General features: G+C 40.4%; 1 protein-coding gene across 1 annotated transcript in view; it reads left to right on the top strand.

Moving 5' to 3' along the window:
• LOC307269320 (adhesion G protein-coupled receptor L3) overlaps positions 1 to 24,928 on the top strand; it is a gene marked incomplete at its 3' end in the record, with an annotated part of 164,878 nt that overhangs the window by 135,069 nt on the left and 4,881 nt on the right. Inside the window, exons 15-19 of the mRNA XM_080052261.1 lie at positions 7,347 to 7,413; positions 9,417 to 9,508; positions 17,901 to 18,069; positions 19,463 to 19,588; positions 21,894 to 21,990. Coding sequence (XP_079908387.1) covers positions 7,347 to 7,413; positions 9,417 to 9,508; positions 17,901 to 18,069; positions 19,463 to 19,588; positions 21,894 to 21,990 — 551 coding nt within the window. The remainder of the gene's footprint in view (positions 1 to 7,346; positions 7,414 to 9,416; positions 9,509 to 17,900; positions 18,070 to 19,462; positions 19,589 to 21,893; positions 21,991 to 24,928) is intronic.

Raw genomic sequence — 24,928 nt, 5'->3', positions numbered from 1 at the left:
TTAAGTGTTTGTTAGCAGTTTGTTAAGGATTTATAACAGTGGTAGATAGTTAATAGCTTAATAATTGAATCAGTTCATCTGGGAGGTAATCCGAGATACCGACGAGGCTGAAATAGGCTATAGACTATACACAGTGCATGGGCAACTGAGGGCAGCCCCATTTTCAAATATTTTTAAATAAACTCAATACACACTGTGCATGCCATGGACTTGAACGTGACGTGATCAGTTAATCTCGGATTACCTCCCAGATGAACTGATTCAATTATTAAGCTATTAACTATCTACCATTGTTATAAATCCTTAACAAACTGCTAACAAACACTTAACAAATCATTAATAATCATTAATTAAGAGTTTACTAATGATCTATTAACGAGTTACAACGGATAGTTATTATAAAGTGTTACCCAAAGATATACAATAGAAACATTTAATATATATAAAAAAGGAGAAACAGAAAGAAAGAAAAGTAAAACAGTATAATTCATTAGTAGGATTAGTAGGTCAAACAAATACACAATTAATACACAACTGATAAGGGACAGCATACATTTAGAGGTGGTTGCACCTTTGGTTAGTTCTACACACTTAATTTCCTGCATGGTTGACATTAAGACTCTTAAACCTGGTCTAAAATAGTCATAGATCAATATATGATATCAAAGTTGGGTGTCCTAATAGGCTTTTACAAATATCAGATTGAAAATAAAACATAAAAATAAGTTTAAAAAAATAAACATATGTTTTACTATCAAGATAGATTGACAGGACTGTGTGGACGTGGCTGTATCAAAAGGTCTCCTTGGCAACAGTCATTCCTTTTGTAGAATTTTCGGGCTGTCATTATTGGTTCAAAATACTTCTTGTGAAATGAGAAACGGAGCATATAATCTAAATCGAATTTCTGTAAAGTTTATTAAACGTTCATGGCAATATCTTTCTCATCATTTGGATTGAGGAATATGTCTAACTCTTTTCAGATGCTTACTATCATGTCGCTTACTTACAAATCACATAGTTTGTTGTCGATTTTTGGCTTTACAGGGTTCTTAACAACCTTGAAAAGCTGTCTTTTAGCTGCCATCTGCATGTTCATAAAAAATCATATGAAGGTACCCTTTTAGGACAAAATAATTGATTTGACATTTTTGCATGAGTGAAATTCAAACAAAGTGATTAAGTCCAGTACACTTCCTCCTAGAACAGTCCTTTTGACCACTTAACCAACAGATCCTTTCAGAGCATCTTTATTAACACCAAGATTGCTCGTCTGTCAAGAGTGCTACTCAGCCTTTGTAGAAAGTCGTAAATGTCTTCAGTTGATCTTAGTCAGTTGTCAGAGAATAGGCTTCATGAAACCCTTGAAAATAACCCTAGATTTGATCAGTCCATTTGCTTTTGCCTTTCTAACCATACAGCCTTTTTTTACTTAACCATCTCTTGTGAGTCTCCCGAGTTTTTGAAAGTGGCACACCAAACAGACCTTTGTTGCCATGCTATCGATCAATATTCCACCCGCCTCTCTCTAACATTACAAAGCATTTTTAAAGGTCCTCTTGTTTTCGGGAGCTTCTTTCAGGTTCATGTGGAGCTTCTTTGGAAACTTAAAATTGAGTCAAATTAGTCAAATATGTTTCATTAGAAGTGGTTAGCATGAAAGCTAGCAATTGCTGGTACGGTCAGTTTGTGGTGAGTGCGACCCAAATGCAGGAAACACTGAGTAATTTAGGACTAAACAAGCTCCCGTAGCCAGCTGTGCTATGCATTATATGACGGAGGGAAACAATCTACTACCTGGAGTTTTTGGTAACACTTTATAATAACTATCCGTTGTAACTCGTTAATAGATCATTAGTAAACTCTTAATTAATGATTATTAATGATTTGTTAAGTGTTTGTTAGCAGTTTGTTAAGGATTTATAACAATGGTAGATAGTTAATAGCTTAATATTTGAATCAGTTCATCTGGGAGGTAATCCGAGATTAACTGATCACGTCACGTTCAAGTCCATGGCATGCACAGTGTGTATTGAGTTTATTTAAAAATATTTGAAAATGGGGCTGCCCTCAGTTGCCCATGCACTGTGTATAGTCTATAGCCTATTTCAGCCTCGTCGGTATCTCGGATTACCTCCCAGATGAACTGATTCAATTATTAAGCTATTAACTATCTACCATTGTTATAAATCCTTAACAAACTGCTAACAAACACTTAACAAATCATTAATAATCATTAATTAAGAGTTTACTAATGATCTATTAACGAGTTACAACGGATAGTTATTATAAAGTGTTACCGAGTTTTTTTCTGTAGTATTCCCGCATTGGAATTTCTGACCAACGCCCTTAAAGCCTGTGCCCTAGTCTAGTGGGGTCAAGTTGGGTAAAACCACAAAAACAACACTTTCGTTGCTCAGCCCTACCAACTCTGTGTGTTTACAGCCACCGAAAAGCCACTCCTTACAACAATATAAATGTTTGTGTTTGTTTGAACGGCTTTAACAATCTTGCAGATGACACTCGCTCCAATGGCTATTGCTCATCATCAACTTTAAATGAAGCGGAAACAGTTACGGAGGCCTCGCACATATTCCCCCTCCGCTGCTGCTGAATTGACATTGTTTTGACAGTGAAAAATGCTAACTTCAGGAGATAGTATTGCCGGATGGATGTGGAGCTATTGTATTTAATGTCTTCAGCATTTTTTTTTAGATGTGCAAATTTGCAGCGTGGGGATGGAGCATTTCAGAGGCAAGGGAGTGTGTGTGTGTGTGTATGTGGGAGGGGGGGGGGGGTTTATGAACAGGTTGATTGAGAGTCAAATAGAAAGGATGAGACAGGAGATTAACAGAAAGATGGGTGGCGACAGAGACTTGCCTTTCCGCATTTCCCTGCGAATGTTGCATACGATATAATTCCACAGCACTTTTCCGGGGAGTATACAAAGTGGTCCATAAAGCAGTGTGTAATGCATAGGCATGAGGATCGTTCCATTTCTCACTGTTAATCTTAAACCCATCTGAAAATAATGAAGACCAGCATCAGCAGTTTGCTTTTCCCCCCGAGCTGTTTATCATATGTGGCACACACGTACGCATGGCACGCACACACATTACCACACACACACATTACCACACACACACACACACATCGCAAGCTCTAGACAGTGCATTTGGAGATTTGCAGAGCCATAGTTCCTGGTTGATGGATGAGGTGATAGCTGCCACCGCCTGAGCCTTGGCATCATGTGAATAATTAAAGGCTGCCACCGGTGGAACAATTATACGCAAGCCGCTGAAGGATGAGGGAAGGGACAAGGCGTGACACGCGGTGAATAGCAAAAGGTATTAGGGGGGGAGGGAGGGTTGCATGGTCGCGCCGCAAATTGATTTGGCAGAGGTGTAAAAAGTCCCTGAAAACCATACTTGAGTAGGAGTACTTTATTACAAGTTACAAGTCACCTATTACATATAACATCATTGTTTTTAAAGTAACTCGTAACTTAAGTTATCAGATAGTGTAGTGGAGTAAAAAGTGTAATATTTCCCCTTAATCCTTATGGCGTAGTAGAAGTATAAAGGAACATGAAAAGAAAAAAGTACAAGAGCCGAAAACTTTGAGTAGAAAATATCCAAACAAGTTGATATCAAAAGGAACATCGGTTTAGGCGATGTCTTAAGCTATGACTCTACATCATTGTTAATGGGTCACCCCTCAATAATGAGTTCTCTGGTATACATAAAGTTTAAATTGAATTGAATGTCACGGTGACTCATAAGTGAGCACATTGAAAGAGGCAGCCGGAAGGTCAGCGTGCATTCTGTTTAAAGTCCCAGTTCAAACAGGATCCATTGATCTCTGGAAATTTTCGAGGGATTTTAATTTCATTGCCCTTAGAGATTCACTCTAATTGTTCCCTTGAGCGTGACACTTTACTCTTCTCAGTCCAGTGAAGACCATGCTCAGGGGTCAACAAAACAAGGATGTGACCCGGTGTCATTTCTCCAATTTAATGAAAGCAATACCTCTGACCAATTGTAAACTCGGAACATAGGACATACCTTTTTGTCTCGGTAATGTATTTGCTGAAGTCTGCACCATTAAATCTGCAGATGAATGGTGTTTATTGTCGAGGTCCCTGTGGGGTTCTCTTGTAAATAAATACAGTTATGTTTTCATTCAGAACAGCTCAGAATGGATGATGACAATCGTTGTATCTTTACGCCCCTAGCAAACATTTGTTGGATGCATTTTTCTTTTATGTTGAAACCTGTATTCTGTGCTTCTATATCAACACTAGCTAGTAGTGAAGAGCAGTAGTCATGTGTGAAACAAAACAGGGAGCTGCTCTTTAAGATATGGTAAATGGACTTGATTTATATAGCGCTTTTTAGCCGATTCTCTCAGCCCCAAAGTGCTTTACATTTCTTACCACATTCACACACTCATACACCGATGGCAGTAGCTGCCATGCAAGGCGCCCTCTGAACCATCGGGAGCAATTTGGGGTTCAGTGTCTTGCCCAGGGACACTTCGGTGTGGGTAGGGAGTGATCGAACCTCCGACCCTACACTCCAGAGGCGAACTCCATACCCATTTCACCACTGCCGCCCAGACATTGCTCCATAGCACTAGTGGTCAAGACCTTCCCAGGGTTGCCTTTAATGGACATCTAAAAACGTCATCCTGTGGGACAAAAACCTGCTTCAGGACTTCGGAAAGGAATCAGAATGTTGCTAGTGATGTCCTTAGCCTACTCATTTCACATTGCTTCCCTGTCACTTGGTCATCATGCTTAACTGTCCCGCCAATGAAATGACTATCTGCGTTGCACAGACGTCTTTCTCAGCTTTAAGCTTGCCTCGCCTCAAAGGACAGCCTGTGTCAGATCACTACAGATAGGCGGAGCCAATGCCAGAAGACTCAGCACAAGCTGTTGGCGGGCACACACAGTATAGCTCCTGTTTTGACTGGTGCATGTTTGCGTTTTCTTTTTCTGTTTCTTGCTTGGTTACTAAAGGAATAAGGCACAGAGTGGGAGGGGAGATACAAGTGGAACACAACCATGACATGAGTAGGGGAAAAGGGAGACAGCGCAAAAAAAAAAATATGAAAGCCCGCAGCCCACCATGTCTTTTTAAAATCTTTCTATGATCTGAAGAAGATGGAGATGGCAAAAGCAAAAACAAAATAAACTTCAGCATCATTTAGAACAGCGCCGTAAACGCAGCGTGTTGCTTTGATGAGCTGCCAGCGCTATGTGCATGTTGTGCATCTTTTGTGTGCGTCTCTCACTTCGTTTTGCGTCCATATGTCGTCCATTGATATCAGTGAGTGGGCGGCGTATCAAGTCCCAGTTAAAACAAAAGGAACAGTCAATTTATTTTTGTCTTGGCACGTTTCACAAAGTATTATCTTTTGTTTGTTGCGACGAGTTCTTTGGTGACAAAAAGTTAAACAAATACATACTCGTCCATCGTAGTATAGGGTCTTAGTCTGAATTTCCAATTGTGTAGGTTGCATTGCTTTAAACACTGGCAATGTTTCATTAAGTTATATCCTCAAAGAGAGTGGACCCACACGATCAATGTATCTTGCCATTGTTTTGCTATCACAGTCCATCTGCATAGTATCAAAATAGGTTTTATGGAAGAAAATACACGCACATGTTAAAAATTCCATTTTAAAGCAGTCAGCCTTTTTTATGAGATGCATGTTTGCAATGTTTCATCTTTTTGTAGTTCTGCCCTTTTTGTAAGCACCGACTCTAAAGCAGGGGTGTCCAAACTACGGCCCGTGAACCCTTTCGAATTCCCTTTCCCTCTATATATAGGGCTGTGAAGGGGGGTTCACTAAGAAGCAATCTGAGGCTGCTGTTTTGAAAATTATTTGCCAACCCTTTTTGAAACTAAATTTAATGAAAACTCTTCAATGAAAAGTTGTGATGTATTTTTTTTCTTTAAGCATAGTAAATGATCAATCATCATTTATTAACATTTAATTAATTTCGATATATTTAAACCTCTATTGAATGGCTCGGCCCTTGGTATATTTTTCGGTATTTGGCCCTCATTGAAAACAAGTGACCTGCACACTTCAATTTGCCTTTTAAAATGCTATTGAATCACAGCCAATTCTCCGCCGCTTTCATTTTCCCTCCCCGTCAGCCCGAATGACAACGTGGCCGTGTGAACTGTAAGTTTCCTGTGGTCCAAAAATGGAGGCGTCTATCTGCCACCGCAGCCACCACGGAGATTAAAAGATTAATAATTCAAGCACAGGTCATGAATCAAGTTTACCCTTTTATATTGTCATTTCAATGGGAGCACTGACACCTTCCACCGGGCCCATGTTGCTTCTGCACTGTATTTATCTCCCACTTTACTTACTCGGTGGAGAAGCACAATGTTTTTCATGTTGAAGTCTGAGGTCGGAGAGAGCGTGGTATTTAATCATTGACATAATTATAGCGGTCCTGTGTCACACTCAGTCGACATGAACTTGTGAGCGGCTCTGTTGAGTGCTTAAGGACTCTGTGTGGCCCCATGTATGTCAGGGGGGTCGAGGTCAATCCGGCTCCTTTTGCAGCAGCAATACAGTCAAGTTTCAATCGAGAGCTAATTGAGTCATCCATAAATGATCATGTGTGATGGTTTCAATTTGCTGCCGTATAACCAGCCAAAGTGGAACAGAATTAAACTAAAGTCTGGTCAATCAGCTTGTATGGCATATTGTGGCTACCAGATAGATGTGATAGATTTTCTCTATACAACATATCATAACTTACCACAGGGTCATAGGCACACCAGTCCAAACTCCACACTTTGTTTTCCAATGCTGGTGTGTTCATTTCTGTCATGATAAGGGTTTGCAATAAAGCTAAACTAGGTTCAGCCATTGCATTTGGTTGTGTCCCCAGCGGTGGCACTTGTGTTGGCTGTCTGGCGAGCATGCTCATTTAAAAAGGACCCCATACATATCTGACCCCTACAGTCAACCTTTACACGCTTACCTTACATCCTATTCTCCTGTTTTGTCTTTACCTTTCAGGGTGCACCTAGTTTCCATTATAGGAGTCCATCATTATTGCTGTCACCGACACTAAAAGCTCCCTTTTTCCTCCAAATTCGTACTGAGGTCATAATTCTTTAGGCCCCCTTAGGGCGATCTATGTTTTTGAAGTGCCTATTCTTCTGTGTCACTCCCAGCCCCTTCCACTTGATGTATGTCCTCGGAGCAGGAGAATACAGCTATAACCTCACATCTTTCTCTCTCTCTCTCCCCCCCCCCCACCTCCCTACTCGCGCTCTCTCCTGCTCCCCACTCTATCTCTCTCGTTGCAGTTGCTGGCTCCGCCTGGACACCTACTTCATCTGGAGTTTCATAGGACCGGCAACCTTGATAATTATGGTAAGCATGTCATCCCTACCTCCCCCCCCCCCTTCCCTTTCCTCATTAACCCTACTTAGCCCACGGGTCGGCCCTTAAATGGTCCGCCGAGGATCCTATTTCTTTTTCTAGCTGCTATCCTCTCCTCTCTCTCTCTGTGTGCCCTGGTGAGCATATATGCCACCGCCGGGCGCTGAGCCGCCCAGAGAAACCAATGAGGGAAGTGTAGAGAATATATTGCTGCTTCTTTTTTTTCTTCACTCCCCCGATGCGGTTACCAGCTCTGGCTGAGACAATTTTTGGGGGGGTTGGAGAAAGTGAGAGGCGGCGAACTCTTGCTCAGTATGCAGTGTTAGAGTTATCCACCCCGCGATTATGATTGATTTTGTTCCCATTCCAACTCTACTACCTTCCTCCACCACATAAGCAGGCACACAGACACCTTGCTCTATGCAAAGGGCGTCATACACACACAGGCGTGTCTGTGTCTTTCACAGCTAGGGCAGCCCCTAAAAATAAAAATAAATAAACTCAGCTCATTTATTGATCCAACTTCATTAAATCTGGTGTATTTAAGAACAATGACAGGCTGGACATATTGCTTTGGCGCAACATATGTGCTCCTGGCTGTTTTCAAATAGCCACCAATAAGCCCTTACAAACACTATTCTGAATCAGTGAATCAACCTCTCCTTTTTTTAGTCTTTGCATATCCTTAACAGCTCAAAAAACGTGACAGAATTTCCGACCAAAAAATGCTCCACATTTTTAACATATTCATGACACAACTCTCGGTGCCCAAGCCGGATGCTGAATCCAAACACGCGTAATGCACTTTCACGCTCCAGTTTGGGCGGTAATCATCCACAATGCATCTGTGCCTCTCTCATGACTCACTACTTTCTCTATTAGATTTACAAACAAGAATATTTATGTCGGAAAAAAGACGGCTGGAGCTCAGATCTAATTCTACACCCTGGGAATCTAGTGAGGGGTGTTTTGGTGCAGCGGTGCATTATAAACAGTAAAATATTGCTGCATTTTTGTTCATACTCTCAGAATATTAGCCGAATGCCACCTGTAAACTGAACTATAGTAAGTGAAAGCTTTTTAATTATTGTAATCTTTAGTGGCATAGTCATTCTGAAATGGCCCCATTTGACTCACTTTAAATGTTTATGATTACAGACTGAAGAAAATAATGATACACCAGGGTCGATCTTTGTAAATGTTAGGTTATCCCAGAGTCAAGCTTTCATTTTTTTGTTTCTACAAGCAGATTTTTTTTTTTGTAAGAAATATTGTACATAACTAAGAGTGCTACCAGGAACACCTGCCCAACAGTGAAATCAAAGGGGATCCTATGTTATAGCAAACATGTTGTGATAACACAATTACATGCCAACCATTAAATTATATCATGGCTTGTGACATGTCAGAGAGCATATTAAGGGTTATAAAGTTCTTCTTCAGTTCTTTATTTCACAAACATATATCACCCAATTCCAATTTACTTTTTTTTCTTTAAACGTTGCTGAAGACTCACTTTTGTTGCATTGGCCTTTAACACAAGTTGTTTCATGTATCTTATATGTTATTTTGTATTGTATCTTGTAATGTTGACTTTGAACTGTAAAAGAAAACGGAGGCCATGTTGTTTGCGGTTATTCCCTGCGGCTGCCGCTAAGTGTGAATTTGAAATTTGATGAGCTTGTTTGGATAAGTTGGATGTGAGAAAGGCTCCCTCATACTAGAATGCAGCAGTCTTGTATGTTCCGTGTTTAGTCTGCTGTGTGCCATCAGAGGTGGTCCAGTTCCTCTCCTCTGTTTCGTCAGGATTTTGCGCTCTGTTTGGCAAAGTGGGAAAGCGCGTTATTGGCTGCAGCGGCGCTACAGAGTGCTCTGATTTAAAATGAATGGAACTGAAACAGTAAAACATACAAGTTTTCATCATCTCGCCCCTCTCTCTCTCTCTATGTCTCTCTCTCCCTGTCTCTCTCTCTCTCTCTCTCTCTGTCTCTCAGCTCAATGTGATTTTCCTGGGCATCGCTCTCTACAAGATGTTCCATCACACTGCCATCTTGAAACCAGACTCCGGTTGCCTGGACAACATCAAGTAAGAGCACTCAGATCACCAAGAAAAAAAGCAGAGAAAAAGCACTCTCTGTGATATTCTTTCTTTTTACAGATGGAAGGAATGTTTCAATGTGAGTGTGATGGGTCTCGCTTCCACCCAATGGCACTCTTTTACAGCCCAATTGTGTTAAAGTGCCAAAGTGTTTGAGACGACATTTCTCCCTGTTTCTCTTCAATCTAATGAACTCTTTGGTTAAAGAGCAACATTGTGGATCGTGCTCTGTATTCAAGCCCCAGTGTTCCTGAGCCATTTAACTTCATTTTTTGATCCCACCTTTTGATATTTTGAATCCTCATTCCAAGCACTTAAGGTTGAGAACACCTAACCCAAGGGTGATGGAGTGTGAGCTTGCATGGTAAGGGCGGGCCTACCATTATACTGAAAAGGTTGTTTCAAAGGGGGGTTTAAATCCAAAAAAAAAGGTATTTCATGCCATCTGTACTATTATCGGAAGAGCACTACCGTCTGCACGGGAAAAGGCCAGCAGACAATGACCTGGTTGTCATCTTGGTGTCAATCAAGACGCGGATTAATATTCATCTCGTGAGTCTGAATATCTGCCTAAGCATGGGACTGCTTTCTGCTCATTTGAAAGCTTAAGGGAAAACACAGTCGCTATAAAACTCTGATGCAAACCTTTTCTGAGAAGGGTTTTAGTATAACAATTATATTATAGAATATATGAGTTAATTATCTGTGTTTGACCCCATTCACATCCACAGAGCCACGCGATCCACTGTTACTATAAATATATTAATTAGAGCAGCTGGACATTTTACAAGTATTGCATTTTGAATGCTGCGCCTGTAAAATAAAGAGTACCAATATCTTTGTACTGAACTTGAGTTAACTTTATAGACTCCTCTAGTTACACTTTAAAAAAGTTTCATTCAGAAGTCTTTGTGTGAAAAATTGTTTTATAAGTTGTTTTTAAAGGCAACCCTTATCTGTGTAGAAATGACACAGCATTGTGGCCCTGCTGTCTTTGACGTAAGCTACCAGCGAGCTAGCTGGTGTCAGGGGCGGCAGACTCACTCTACAGATGGTGTAAAGTTGTTTTGCAGCCTGTTTGCTATGATGGATAACGGTCCCCTGCTCTGTTTTCGCTGCCTGCCTGGCTTTTTTTTTAAGCCACTCTGGGCACATCGGTCTCCTTTATGGCCCGGGCATTCTAGCTGTTATTTTGTGTGTGTAGGGGGGAGGGGGGGGCCATCACGTCACTGGGTTGTGTCTCAGCACACAGTTGCCCTGTCTGGCCCTGCGTCTCTCAGCAAAGGGATACAGTACAGTATGTATAATAAAAAATAAAAATAAACAGTTTTATACGTGATTGATATAGCAGCATACTGTGCCAATGTGAGGTTTTTTTATTTCCATTACAAATTCACTGATGTATGTTCATGAGCCAAGCCATGGTGTTTTAAGTGCTGCTTTTAAGCATGGTCCAAAGGGTGACCTGTAGATAAAGCAAAGTTGAGTTATTTGAGTTAACTAATTGGAGAATAAGTTAACCAAAGACTTATCCCCAAAACATTATGCTTTATAAAAGAAAAAGCTGCTACAACCAAATACGTCTAAAGGTTACATGAACAGAAATACCTGCCTTGCTTTGACACAGCTATAGTGCGGTCCTATTTGATCCTGCAGTGTAACAAAGAGAATGGGAATAAGTACTATGCCCTTTGCAGCCATGGAATAACTGCAATTGGGTTATGGCTGAATTGTGCAGCAGCTGCATCAAAGTTAGCCTCTTTGTAAATTATATGAATTTTAGATCAGTTTTTTTCTTTTCTTCTGTTTAATTTTTAGTTTGTTTGTTTTTGGGAGATCGCCTTCAACCCGTGAGACAAGTGGCCTTTTACCATGCCATTCCCATCCTTTTGAAAACGCTGGTTAGAACTCTACTCACACGGGGGTGCCTTTAGCTCAGTTGGTAAGGCGTCCCCCTCCCGGGCCAGGCCCAGCAGCAGACCCGGGTTCGATTCCCACCCGTGGTCGTTCTCTGCATGTCACTCCCCTCTCTGCCCCATTTCACCTCAGTCTCTCTGCACTATCAATAAAGCATAAAAATGCCCAAAAAATATATTTAAAAAAAAAAAAGAACTCTACTCACATACATGTCAGCAGTAGATCGAGTATTAGAAGCCAACCCAATTGAGTTAGTACAAGTGCAGTATGTACTATATGCAGACAACAGCCTCCATCTCAAACACCCCCCATGCATTACACAAGTGTGGTGGTTCAAACGCTGGGCAGGAGTACACGGCGGACCACCTTCCGCCCCTTGATTGTCTCTCTCTTATATACAGAGGGCTGTGTGTGGAAAGAGATTGCTCAGCAGACCACTTTGATGCAGCGACTGCACCAGTTGAGCAAGTACACTGAGCAGTATACAAACTCTTTTTTTTTCATCATTTTTCAAGTCAATTTATATATGTTGCCCATCTTCGGTGCGGCAAAGATACATTGCGTAGTTTGTTCTGCAGCAAAGTATTGACTGCTGGTGTGGTGTGATCTATTACACTGGCCTTCTGTAATGGAGCAAACAAGTGACCGCCTGACCCCAAAGCTTTACTGACTTTGAACGCTCAGGCAATGTTTCACATGACCACTGGAGAAATGGTGTGAAGCCGCGCTGCCTCGTGTAAGCCCCTCATTCGTCAGTCACGCTTCTCATGTCAAGAGCCATTACTCAACACACAACCACAAAAAAAACCACCATTAAGAAGACTGTTTTTTTTGTTATTTGTTGTTAACAACACTGCTAAGCCAGATCATATATATATACCCTGTCATAAGCATAGGCTGGTGCCACCAATGCTGTTCCATCATGAATGAATGGAAATAGGTAGGTATAATGAAAAGAAATGAACATGGGTTACTATCAACTGTATGTGACCGTTGTGTATCTCTAAACACTGCAAAATTGTGTTTCGGCGAATATGTAGTCCCCAACTAGGCATTGGGGTCGTAATGTAGTAGGTGACTATTCAGGCCTATCAAAAGCCTCAGAGAAATAAACTACATTTTTATTTTATTTTACAAAGAATGAGATGCATAAATATAGAACATTTAATGAATAGATCATTCGGATGACAATATGAGCGTTACTTGAGTGACAGGGGTGAGCCGGTGAGATGAGGACAATACTAAAGGGTTAATTAAGTCAATTAAGCTGAGTTCAATATGGTGTGTCTTCTTCTGTCTTATCTGTTTGCTGCTGTTATGTTCCTCTTCACAGTCTTTGGATGTCACATTTCCCATTCGGATTTCATCACGCCGCCTTGTTTTAATATGAATCTTTCATCTCTCTTTTCTTAGCCTATGTCTTCCCCTCCCCTCCGATGGTTTTATTCTTTTGATTAGCGCTCACATCTTGCCTTTTTATCTCACGCCGTGTTTAATCTCTAACATCTTTTTCTGTTTTTCATCCTCCTATTTTTTATTTTTTTCATTTTAGCTACCGTTATTATGATGGATGTGTTATTGTAGAGTGGCACTGGTAAGATGCTACATTTCTCTCAGTAGAGGGGTGTGTAGAATAGATATTGTGTTTGATGTGTTTTTATTCTCCCACTCCTAACCCCCCCCCCCCACACACACACACCCACACACACCCACACACACACACACACACACACACACACACATACAGACGCACACACACACTCCTAACCCCCCACCTCCCCTTAATGGAGACAGGCGCTGCCACTGACTGCTCTGTGAGTCATGGGTTACAACCCTGGCTATGAAATAAGGCATATTAATAGAGAACTATTGATGGAAGGTTTTTTTCTCAGAGAGAGGTATGAACGTGGACTTGCAAAGGCTTCCTCCCCGGGCTTCTAATGAAATATGCTATGGAAGATGATGTCAAAGATAAGAAGAAGATCAGAAACGTGGGCGCTACTGATGTCCCAAACACTTTGAGCCCATTAGCATTTTCAAGCATACCTTTGGCTAAATAATTAAAACCCTGTTGAGGGCTTGATCACAGCACTTCCTCGTTTGCGACCTGACATGGTCTTTTATAAAGAGGACTTTATACAGATTTAAAACAAGTTTGAATTGACCAATTGCAATCTCATACATAAATGATGTATGCCATTGCGATGAATGGCACCTCCGCAAATTAAAGTCATTTTAAAAAGGAAATTGGCGGTAATTTGATCCCACCGTCTCAAGTAGTTATCTCCCTGAGATTGCTCATTTCGGTGGGTTTCTTGTATTGCGATTAGAAGGTCTAGGCTTTTCACAGCACACACAGAAAAAAAGGCTTATCTCACTCTTTTTTCTGCTTGAAAAGCCTATAAGTGCTCTGCTGCTGCCTTCAGGGACGGATAGTATATCCTTACAGTGTATTGTACAACCAACTAGATGTATGTTTGGTTTTTCGACACAAGCACAGAAGCTTTTAAGTAACCTAGATTGCTCTGTAAGATATTCAACATTTAAAAATCTGATAAAAAAAAACATATTTAATTTAAAATATCACCCAAATAACGTGATTTGCTTGCCAAAAACTACACTTTTTAAGCTTAACGATGCCATAAATTAGAACTGAGAGCTTCTTTAACTTTTCTTCTATCGGTAGCTTTAAGGCATGCAACGTTCCAGGCTGGATGAAAAAAAAAACTCAAGTGCAGATAATCTCTCTCTCTCGTTTGTAAGTGAGATGTTTATTTGCTTTCTCAGTGACTGTTATGCAGTCTCAGAAAGTTGCGCCTCAAGGCTCCTTTTCCACGCAGCTTCTCAAATCCATCGCCATATTTATCTGATAACTCTAAAAGAAGAGATAAGCCACGTGTGATATGAGTAGCAGCCCTTTTCATATCCTGTCCTCTCGGATGTCATTTTTCATGAACTCTTGCGTCTCTATCACACGGCCATTCCTCGCTGTTGGTTTTAGTTAGAGGACAATATTTGGTTCTCTTTGTGTGTCCATTCTGGGGGGCAGTCGCCTTGATGAAGTGCCTCTCCCACCAGGTCATTAAGACAGCCCTGGGAAAATGATGTTTAATGGTCGCCCCGGTGAATTCATAAATCATTTATTTTGCCGCACACCTGGCCCATTTATAACAGCTTAAACGTGAAGGTCTGCCAGAATTTATGAGTTGGAGCTGGATATACAGCTGTTAACTGAGATAAGTTTAGTTATCCCCACAAAAAAGAAAAAAAATCCCTAACCAAATCCCCTTTCCCAAAATGTATGAATGTCCAGCCCTGTCATGTTTTGGATGTTGATGCTGTGAATGTTAGCTTTAATCTCCATTGCCAAAAAATAAGCCATCCTCCTCCTCCTCCTCCTCCTCCTCCTCCTCCTCCTCCTCCTCCTCCTCCTCCTCCTCTTCCTCCTCCTCCTCCTTGGTGTATTGTTTTGCACTCATTGTCTAAAAATGTGTCCATTGTATTTATGGTCACACATTATTGGATTACAGCTGTCCATCTCATTGTTCTATGATTTTATTAATTTCTGTTCTGTTCTGTTTTTTATTTTCATTTTTATGTTTCTGTTTTCGTCACACTGCTCAGCTATCAGGATTATGAACCAGAGATCAAGTAAGACAGAATTGAGAATTTGACTTTTTTCCCCCCATAATACCATCTTTCATTCATTCGAAACAAATCCGCTCCTAAATCCATCTGGCTGTCTCTCTCTCCGAAACATTAACATGATTTATTGTGTAATACTCTGTCATGTTGAAGGCTGAATTAGTGTGCACACAGCACTCCTGTCTTATATATACATATAGGCTACAGATGTGACAGGCAATATTACTTTTAAATGGCACCTGTATCTTCACAATGCACTATATAGATATATCAGTGTTGTAATGTAGATACGGCCCTCACTTGTGTTGGTTGTCTTTTTTACCATTCAATCTGTACAAGAGCACTTACTTGGAGAATCAAAGTGTACTTAACCTCATGTACTTCTACACCTACTAAGCATTGTGAGGTTGTAGTTGAGTAGCTCAAGTGCTTAACAAAAGAAGACAAATAAATGTGTTTAAAAAAAGATATCCATATATATTTGGATTGAAATTGCATAAAAAGATAGAAATGGTTTACATACTGTAGATAACGCAAATGAATGGATAAATGGTTGACATAGTTAGCCAAAGGTAATTCAGAAATTGTTCAAATATAGTTAAAGGTAATAGATACATGGTTTAAATGTGTTGATAGATAGTTGTAGGGCACTAGCTGCAATTTGTTGTTTGGTTTGTGGATGCGTCACAAAAATACAGCAGCTCAATTATGCCGCCAAAGTCAGGATAAGTTCGTTTTTCTAGATACATTCATATTGTATGACATATTTATTGTCTGGTAGTTTCTATTGGTAATAATTAACTGTGTATATGGATGCAATAAACTATAGCATAACACCAGTTGCAATTATATACAACATAGACATTAATACATTACAACTGGAGGTAGACAATATGCAAGAGTTTCTACACATTGACTACTGTATTCACACTGCTGTCAATAAAGGTATATGACCAACAGTGGTTCTGATCTAGCACATGGTGTTGCATAGACATAATAGCTAGAACACCAACATATAACCAACCACTTATATGCATGAGAAAAAAGGCAGGTGTTGCAATCATTAATCAAAGTTATACTTGAATATTCTGGTGAAGAGAATTGTGCTTTAACAAGATGCAAGATTGTTTTATTGTCATATGCACAATGGGTGTAACATAGCCTGGTCCAACCATGGGTCCAACCAGACCATCGTACTTCATTTCATTTGTACAGAAGGTCTGGAAGTGCTGTAATTGGCAAACGTTCACTCACTTGGAGGCGGGTGTCTGTTGAAGTTTAAAACTATTGGATCTGCCCAGTGCCACTCTGGATTAGCCAACCAATCGCATCATGTTTGGTCGTCACGTGTGTCATGAGCCGGCTTTTGACGGTGCGTTCCAGTTGGACAGGGAACTCGGAAATGTCCGACTTACCTGGTACCTGGCAACAGTAACTTGTTAGAGCCTAACGTTTAGTTATTTGGACGAGAAAGGTTGTAGGCGTCCATACTTTCGCGAGCAGATGCACTGGAACACAGACAGGTCGGAACTCGGAACTACCAAGTCGGAAATCTCCTTCTTCCGAGTATAAATTAGAGCCAGCAGATACATTAAATGCCTTCTTCAGATGTCTGTTAGAGGATTTAATGAACTGCAAGGGAAGATCTTCATAGATGCAGATGGTTGTGGATGAGACATGCGGGCCAAGAGGCAGATATTCATTTTTTAAGTCCCTAAAATACCAAAAGGGTGAAGAAACAAAAATGCCCCTACTAGGCGCTGTGTGCCCACACACAGATAAAGCCCTTCATTCCTAATGGACCCTGCATTCTCAAGGGCGTTCATCTTAGTTCAACCTTTCAGCTTGAGCGAGGAATTTACAAGACTCTTATCCTCCCTAACCCCTCAGGCAATAGAAATCCAACTTGTAATGTACTCATGTAAATATTCTTCTAATGAAAATGTCACATTTAGCTTGCCTGCCCATTTATTCAGACCTCCATTATTGTGTATATGAAGGAAGTTTCAGTTTTACGATCGTCTGTGTTGGCCTTTCAAATAGTCAATGTCACCAGCTGAAAGTAGTGCGTGTAAGGAAAAGGAAAAAGGACAAGGACAGACTGAGAACACGTCAGGTTTCATTTTCTTTTCCCTCCTCATTCGTTTTGTGCATTGTTTTTCCCTTCTCACTGAAAAAACCTTGATTTCTGACTCTGGGCTAAATGATAGATTGAAAAAAGATTTTTGGGGATATTTCAGCATTCAGCATTCAGCAGCAGCACACACTGCTGTTAAAAGTGTTATATTACTTTGTGTTGGTACAAGTTAAAGGGGCTTTTCATAAGTTCAAAACCATTTTCAAAATGTGTTGAACATAAAGCTACACTGTGTAGTTTCAGAGGAGGGGGATTTGTTTGCGTTAGCAGAGCCTGCAGTTAGTTTTCATACATATTAATATATAGAATACTGTATATGTAACATATTCATTCTACCATGTCATTATTGGTATAGAATTATTTTATCACCATAAATCAAAATTCAATTATTTTGAGACACCTGGAACCAAACGTACAACTAGAATATGTTTGTAAAAACCAAACTGTGGGCCCTGCTGCTGTAAACAACAACAGTGAAACAGTATATTTTACAGTAGCTTTCTAACTTTTCAAACAGTTTTCCAGGATTTCAGTTTTCCTTCAAGGAAAGTTTGATTATTCATTTATGGGAATATACCTAATGAAATGTTAACCTTCTCTGACACAACCAAAGTTACATAGTGCACCTTTTAATAAACCAACTGTCAAATGGGTTGAAAGATGTCTGTGTTTGTGTTGCAGATCCTGGGTGATTGGAGCCATTGCCTTGCTGTGCTTACTGGGCCTGACCTGGGCTTTTGGCCTGATGTATGTCAACGAGAGCACGGTGGTCATGGCCTACCTGTTCACCATCTTCAACTCCCTGCAGGGAATGTTCATCTTCATCTTCCACTGTGTGCTGCAGAAGAAGGTATGGACTCCTTCCTAACATGTGCTGTGTGTGTGATTTTTCACCTGTTCTGTACAGTGTGACCTCAGTTAACATGTCATTAAAGGTCCTATAATGTGCTCATTTTTTAAGTTCAGAATTTGGAATCAGGCGTATCTAGGGGCGGGGCTTATAGAGTGTTTTTTGATCATATCAGGTTTTCAGAAAGATGGAGGTATAGACGAAAAGAGTGAGGGTTGTTTTATTTGATCATACATTGGGAGTCTGGAGACAAACCAGAGAGCCAAATTAATGTTGAGAAAACACGAAAAAGTGCATTTTGCATTTTAGGTGACGTTAAAAAATGTAGTAGGGGAGAACGGGGTAAGTAGGCACACTTTTTACTCTAGTGAGAATTGCTTATCACCTAAAAATATTTCAATAGTCATTCCTATATTAAATTGAAGCTTAAGGTGTTGGCTTGAAATGTGTACCCCTCACTTTTTCTATCGTATTGTAATAAAGAAGAAATTAATCATCAAAGACACCCTTACACATTGTGACAACCAACCCCATCAAGGGGTTGGTTGTCAAACACTATGGGGTTGTTTGTCACAATGCAATCTTAATGGGAATAATCTTAAAAAGAAGGCAAGAAAGTAGAACTAAATTTGAAAGTTTAATTGCATTGTCAAGTTGACAAATAGGCCTACATAACGTTCTGTAGCCTTGGCAGCTGGTCTAGTTTGGGATGCACTGGGTTGTTTTTGATTTTTTCTTTTGCTTGCTAGCTGCCTTTTCCTGCTCTATTCTTTCCTTCTCTGGGGAGTCAGTGAGGATACAGCTTGACAATTTATTTCGTTATTGGGTTCCTTTTCTGGCTGCAGCCTTGAGATAACATGTGACAACCAACCCCCCAAAAAATTTGACGACCAACCCCAACTTGAATTTCTTGCTAGCATCAAGGCCAACAACCATCTGACAACTAATTAGCTTGCTAACCACAATCTAAACTATAGTTTACCCTTCACACTTTGTATGGGTAACAATTGTTTTGTTATAAACCCATTGTGTAAAAGCCTAGAAGAAAAATACTGAGGAGCTAAATATTTTCAATTTGACATGAAAAACACAAACAGTCATCTCACCTCAAATTCAGCAGTCTAATCCTAAGGAAGACTATGCAGGTGACCTCTGATCCCAATTCTGGATATTTACATATCAAAATTTCACAGACAGCGCCTTCTGGTTCCGAGATATAACGATTGTGACAACCAACCCGTGTGACAAATTACCCCGTTCTCCCCTACCTGCTTCAGCAAATATGCCAGAAAAGCCTCTGCAGTATGACCAACTGCCCTGATATAATGACCCTTTGGACGTGGTCTAATTAGTAGCTTGTGCATGTCCTTATCTGTGCTTCTATTTCATACAGGTGCGAAAGGAGTATGGAAAATGCCTGCGTACTCACTGCTGCAGTGGCAAAAGTGTGGACAGCTCCATCGGCTCCGGGAAAGGCACCGCCTCCCGGGTCCCGGGACGTTACTCTGCGGGCTCACAGGTAGGCGGGACAATTTTTTAATTCTCTCTTTTCCTATAGATTCTTGATTGATTCTCACCTTACAATGTCTTCTTTCCCAAACAAAGACAAACAATTGCACACTCAGTCACTATTATCCACGCTTAAAGTAAGCGGGATTATAACTTTGTGGACACAGGCTAGTTGTAGTTCTCTATTAACTACAGACAATGTTTTATATACATTCTATAGGAGTGTGCAAGTAAAGGATGTGTCTGAGAGAGTGTTTATGTTGGGGGGGTGGGGGGTAAAATGTTTTCTTTATACAAAAGTGACCTGCAGAAAAAGTTTGGGAACCACTGCACTAGATAATAATCTCTGATTTTACACAGATATGATCAAATGAGATAAAAAAAAGCTGTTTGGGTTTCCAAGGTAGATTTTAAGGAAGCACAGCATATTTTTTAGGAAGTGATACCAGAAAAAAATGCTTGCTGAGCTAGTAAGTACATAAAGTCAGTAATTCATTTTCACCCGAGCGGGCTGCACTTCAGAACTGGCAAGGCTGACTAAAGTATAGCCTCTATAGCTTTTGTAGAGGCATTGCTCACACATACATATTTGAATGTCTCTGCCCAGAATGTGTGAATTCACTGCATTATGGTGGTTATATGTCAGCTGTTACTGGATTCCTGGCACGCGGACATGGGAGGATAGGTTGGACTGCCATGATACACTATAATTGAACATCCTATCCATATTGTAAAGAAGTGTGATTTCCTTTCAGTGTTCAATTATAAATAGTCCTTAGAGTCAAGCATGCAGTGGCAGACCACACACTGCATTCTGAATACAGATCAAAGTGTTAAATTATAACACTGTGCTTTGACTACAGTTATGGCTCTAACCTCACGCTCACTGTGGCACCATACATACAAGGCAGGGATGGGAACACTCAAAGAGACTTGGCTTTTGTTTGTTTCTCCCAAATGAAAGTGCAATCAGCAAAGTACATTCAAAACCCACTGGCTGTTAATGGTTTTTATCTGTCTGGAAAAACTGCAAACCAAACAACATGATCATTGTCAGCCTATTCCGCTGTCTAAAAGCACTGCGGACAACATTACGCACACTATGTTAATGAGATCCTCCAGTTACCATATACGGTGCGTTAGAATATATGAGCTGTCCGTCACCTGAGGGCTTGACACCATAGGCGCCTAGATCGGCATGATCCGTCTAAGATTGCAATATTAATCCTGCTCTTTGGCATTTTTTACACATTATTTACAATGTTGTGTGTGTGTGTAGGCATTTATGAATATAAAACGTGATCATGGTCTGAATGTCAAGCCCTGCCGTTCCCCTTATTGACTGGGGTTTTTATTGAACGCAGGTTTTCAGAAAGGTGGAGGTGAAGAAAAAGAGAGAGTTTTGTTTCTCTCATACTTTGGAAATTTCTAGTCACACAAGGGATCTATGTTAATGTTGAAAACCATGGAAAAGTCCATTGTGTATAATTGGTGAACTTTAATGCATTTTTTTTTAAGATATTTTTTTGGCATTTTTATGCTTTATTGATAGTGTAGAGACAGAGTTGAAATGGGGCAGAGAGGGGAGTGACATGCAAAGAACGACCGCGGGTTGGAATCGAACCCGGGTCTGCTGCTGGCCGAGGCCCATGGAGGGGACGCCTTACCAACTGAGCTAAAGGCGCCCCCCTTTAATGCATTTCTGTCATGGAATGGATCACAATGATACTTAAATTGCTGACAATAGGAACAACAACTCAACAACAAATATCCTCTGTGTAAAACATTATTTTCACCAAACCTGTTATATTATTCATTTGTAAAATGTTCTGCTAAACCCCTCTGGCACAGGTTAGCACACAGTCATCTCTGTGGTTGGATATGTCCAGACCCTTTAGCTTGTGCTGCTGCCCATGGGACTGTATCATAATTAACCAGGCCTGAACCCCTTCTCGGATTGAGCCTTTGCAAACCTGAGACAGTGATTCGTAGAGCTTGACTGATGAATTTATTATTGACTTCACCCATCCTGCCTGGTACTACTGTTCATCTTCAATTAGGGGGGGTTACGTATCCCAGTGGCCGACACATTTCATGGTTTAAAGGCTAGATTTAAGAAAGCCTTATTAGTCTATTAGTTTATTGTGTTGAAAGGAAGGCGAAAGAAATATTTTGAGAAATGTACTAACAATTTTTCCGGAACCTATCCTATTTCTGCAGACTTACTTTTACATTAATAGTTGTCTAGTGTTCAGTGTCCAGAGTAAACATGTGTGACGAGCTATCACCTGTTTTGTGTTTTTTTCTCTCTGCAGAGCCGCATCCGCCGAATGTGGAACGACACGGTCAGGAAGCAGTCTGAATCCTCTTTCATGACCGGAGACATCAACAGCTCTGCGTCACTCAACAGAGGTACTTTGTCCACCAGCAGATATCCAGTTGAATGACTACTAAACCGCTAAACCGGCCTTCACATTTAGATTCTATGAATAACTCTTCCTTTTTCCCCACACAACACTCACCAAAAGCTTCTAACCACACAACCTTGGACCAACATCCCAAGCCCTAGGCACCATTGTTTGCCTCCAAATGCTCCAAGAAATGAAATATCCAAGTAAAAGAGCTATTTTTATATTCACCTGAAAGGCATCGCAAAAACATGAAGCAAAGTTCTTAAAAATAAGAGGGATGAAAATGCAATGTCTTGCTCAAATAGCGGGGTGTGTCAACATTCTGCCTGGATGACAGAGAACGTGATTGTGAATACACGGCATTGATTAAGATGATAGAATCTTTCTTTGGCGTCCGACTGCTAGGGAAAATTGTTAATTTCGTCCGTGATATTGGAGCATCAACAAATCATTTTCCCACCGTCTAATGATTTAAAGGAAAAATACAGAAGAAAAGATTGCATTTAATTGAAAGAGTAAGAAATGCAATGAAGTAAATGCAATTGTAAAACAAAACCCATCTCATGAAATGTCTAGTCTTAATGCATTTGATGAGGGCGATACAATTACTGTTTATTTTGTCCAGCGACGCGACACTGTGCGATTTGACTCAACTCAAACTGGGCGTCTACTCTCAGGGAAAGTGCTGGACAACAACCTAAAAAAATCAATTCAGCGCCAATTCACTTTCAGAAACACGTAAAAAAAAAAAAGCATTTCACCATAATGCATTAAACAGCGAACGCAGTAAAAATAGTTCAATGTGGAATTGTCTCGGGTTATGCAGAAAAAATAGATACCAGACTTATTCTGACATCAAGTAGCAAGTGGCGTCCTGTTCTGGCTGGCATCCCCTATACCACTCTTCCCCTCAATCCTTCCTCATCACATCTTCTTGATGGAGGGCTCCAGTTCCACACTTGCTCTCTCTCTCTCTAAATTTCGCTCTGGGCGCCTGCTTGCGCGGACACTAATGCACCATTACAATGATGGATTAATGTTCGACACAGGGAGGGAAGTGTCAAGATCTCAATAATTAGGCACTCAGCTCAGCGGCATCAGCAGACACGGCCTGTATCCATTGTGGAGGTCGGGAGTTGAAGAAAAAAAGCCCACATGGGTCTGTCATAAAAGGCAAAAAAAGTCAGAAGTAGAAATCAGTATGGTATCTTTACACCCTTGGCTTATTCCAGGCTGGATCTTGATAGAGGAGGAAGTGTGTTCTGCCTTCACGAGAAGCATAGGTCTCAAAAGATATTGCACTAATCTGTGGCTGCTACTGTGATGTTATTAAGGAATTATGTGTTGAGGTGCGAATATTTTTTGCCGATTTTGTCCCTTTTCAATCTCCAACCCCTCACCACACCAACCCCTCCTCCCTTCTCACCTGAAAGCTAGCTTGCCTTGCAGATGACAACTCTTACCCTCGCTCCCCTTCGATAGCGCAGGCGTGCAATCATCTTGATAGCAGTCGCATGTTTATTTAATCTCCCAGCCGTTTAGGATCATTGCAGTGCACAATCAGTGTGTGGTGTTTTGGAAACTGTCCAATTTATCATAGAAAGACACAGTAAGTGGTGGGATTGGGACAATTCAAGAAGGCCCTGTGTTTTTGTTGGATACACTGTAATTAGGGCAAGAGGCAACGGCAACAACACATTACTGATTCTATTTTTTTAAATTCAAAACAACATTCTGATTTGCAAGCAAAAATGATAATATTCATAATTAAAACTAAACAAACATAATCTAATAATGCTCAAAGAGTATCTTACATCCTCTGAAAACACATCTTTATTCAAAGGGGGGTCCTCCAGTTAGAATGTTGTCAACTTTTGAAAAAAAATTCACAAGTTAAACATAGCCTACAAGTATTTCTCCCCGTTGGTATGAGAAATTCAGTGCATCACAAAAGAACAATGCACTCTGCCAGTGGGATCTAATTGCTGTGTGTTGGTACTTAAGATAAAAACATGTCCGCCCACTCTGGTATGGTGCATAGTGGAAGCACATGCCATGTATCGCCCTCATAAGACATGCCTGCTTTAAAAATAAAATAGCATCATATCATGTTTACAGGTGTCTGGGGGGGAAGTCCCAAATATTTCCAGCATACTTTTTATTCCACATAACATATTCACACAATTGAAAACAATTTATTTTTGTCAGCAGCGATGGAGAAACAAACATAGGGGAATCTGCACTATTCATGTTTTTAAGATTGCAGCCTTTTAAAATATGCAGCTAATCACAGGGCTCTGACTGTTGCCATGGTGTGTTAGTATGGTGTTGGCAAAATTTCATTTTGGGCAAGATGCTAGCAGCAAGTATCAGAGATGCAAGGAAAATGGAAAATTGGACCACATCAGCTGGCAATGGTAGATTAAATGCTCCAAATTCTTACATATTTTTTAAAAAACATGGCTCCATGATTTTTACAAAAGCAGGCCTCTCATTTCCAGGCAGTTTAAGGGTTTTTTGTACTATTTAGAATTGTGACCGTCGTCCGTCTATTTTCTCAGCTTTAGTTATGTATCTCCTAAAGCTAGCATTAACTTTAACAGTTAGTTAAAAAGTATGATAAGGAAAAATTATTTTTGACTGCTTGTTAATTAATAATTTTTTGTATTCAAAGATGTATGTAGGTACTTCAACTGCTAACAGTGCATCTTACCTTAAACACTGTTCAAAAAAGGGCATAGAACGTATAGAATGTTTAGTCTACTACATCCTATTACATAGCCTTTGCGTCCTTTCGTATTAGACATCTAAAGCTTGACACTGCTAAGATTTAGCCAAGAATTTGTGGGACTTTCACTTTTATGTATTACCTCAGCTTCAAAGACCAACCCTGCGTTCCATTCCCCATACTTCCCTACTTTTTAGTATGCCAGAAAAAT

The sequence above is a fragment of the Ammodytes marinus genome, assembly GCF_949987685.1.
Source record: "Ammodytes marinus genome assembly, chromosome: 23".
Lineage (NCBI taxonomy): Eukaryota > Metazoa > Chordata > Actinopteri > Uranoscopiformes > Ammodytidae > Ammodytes > Ammodytes marinus.
Note: the sequence above shows the minus strand (reverse complement) of the source record. Positions and strands in the feature narration are given on the sequence as shown.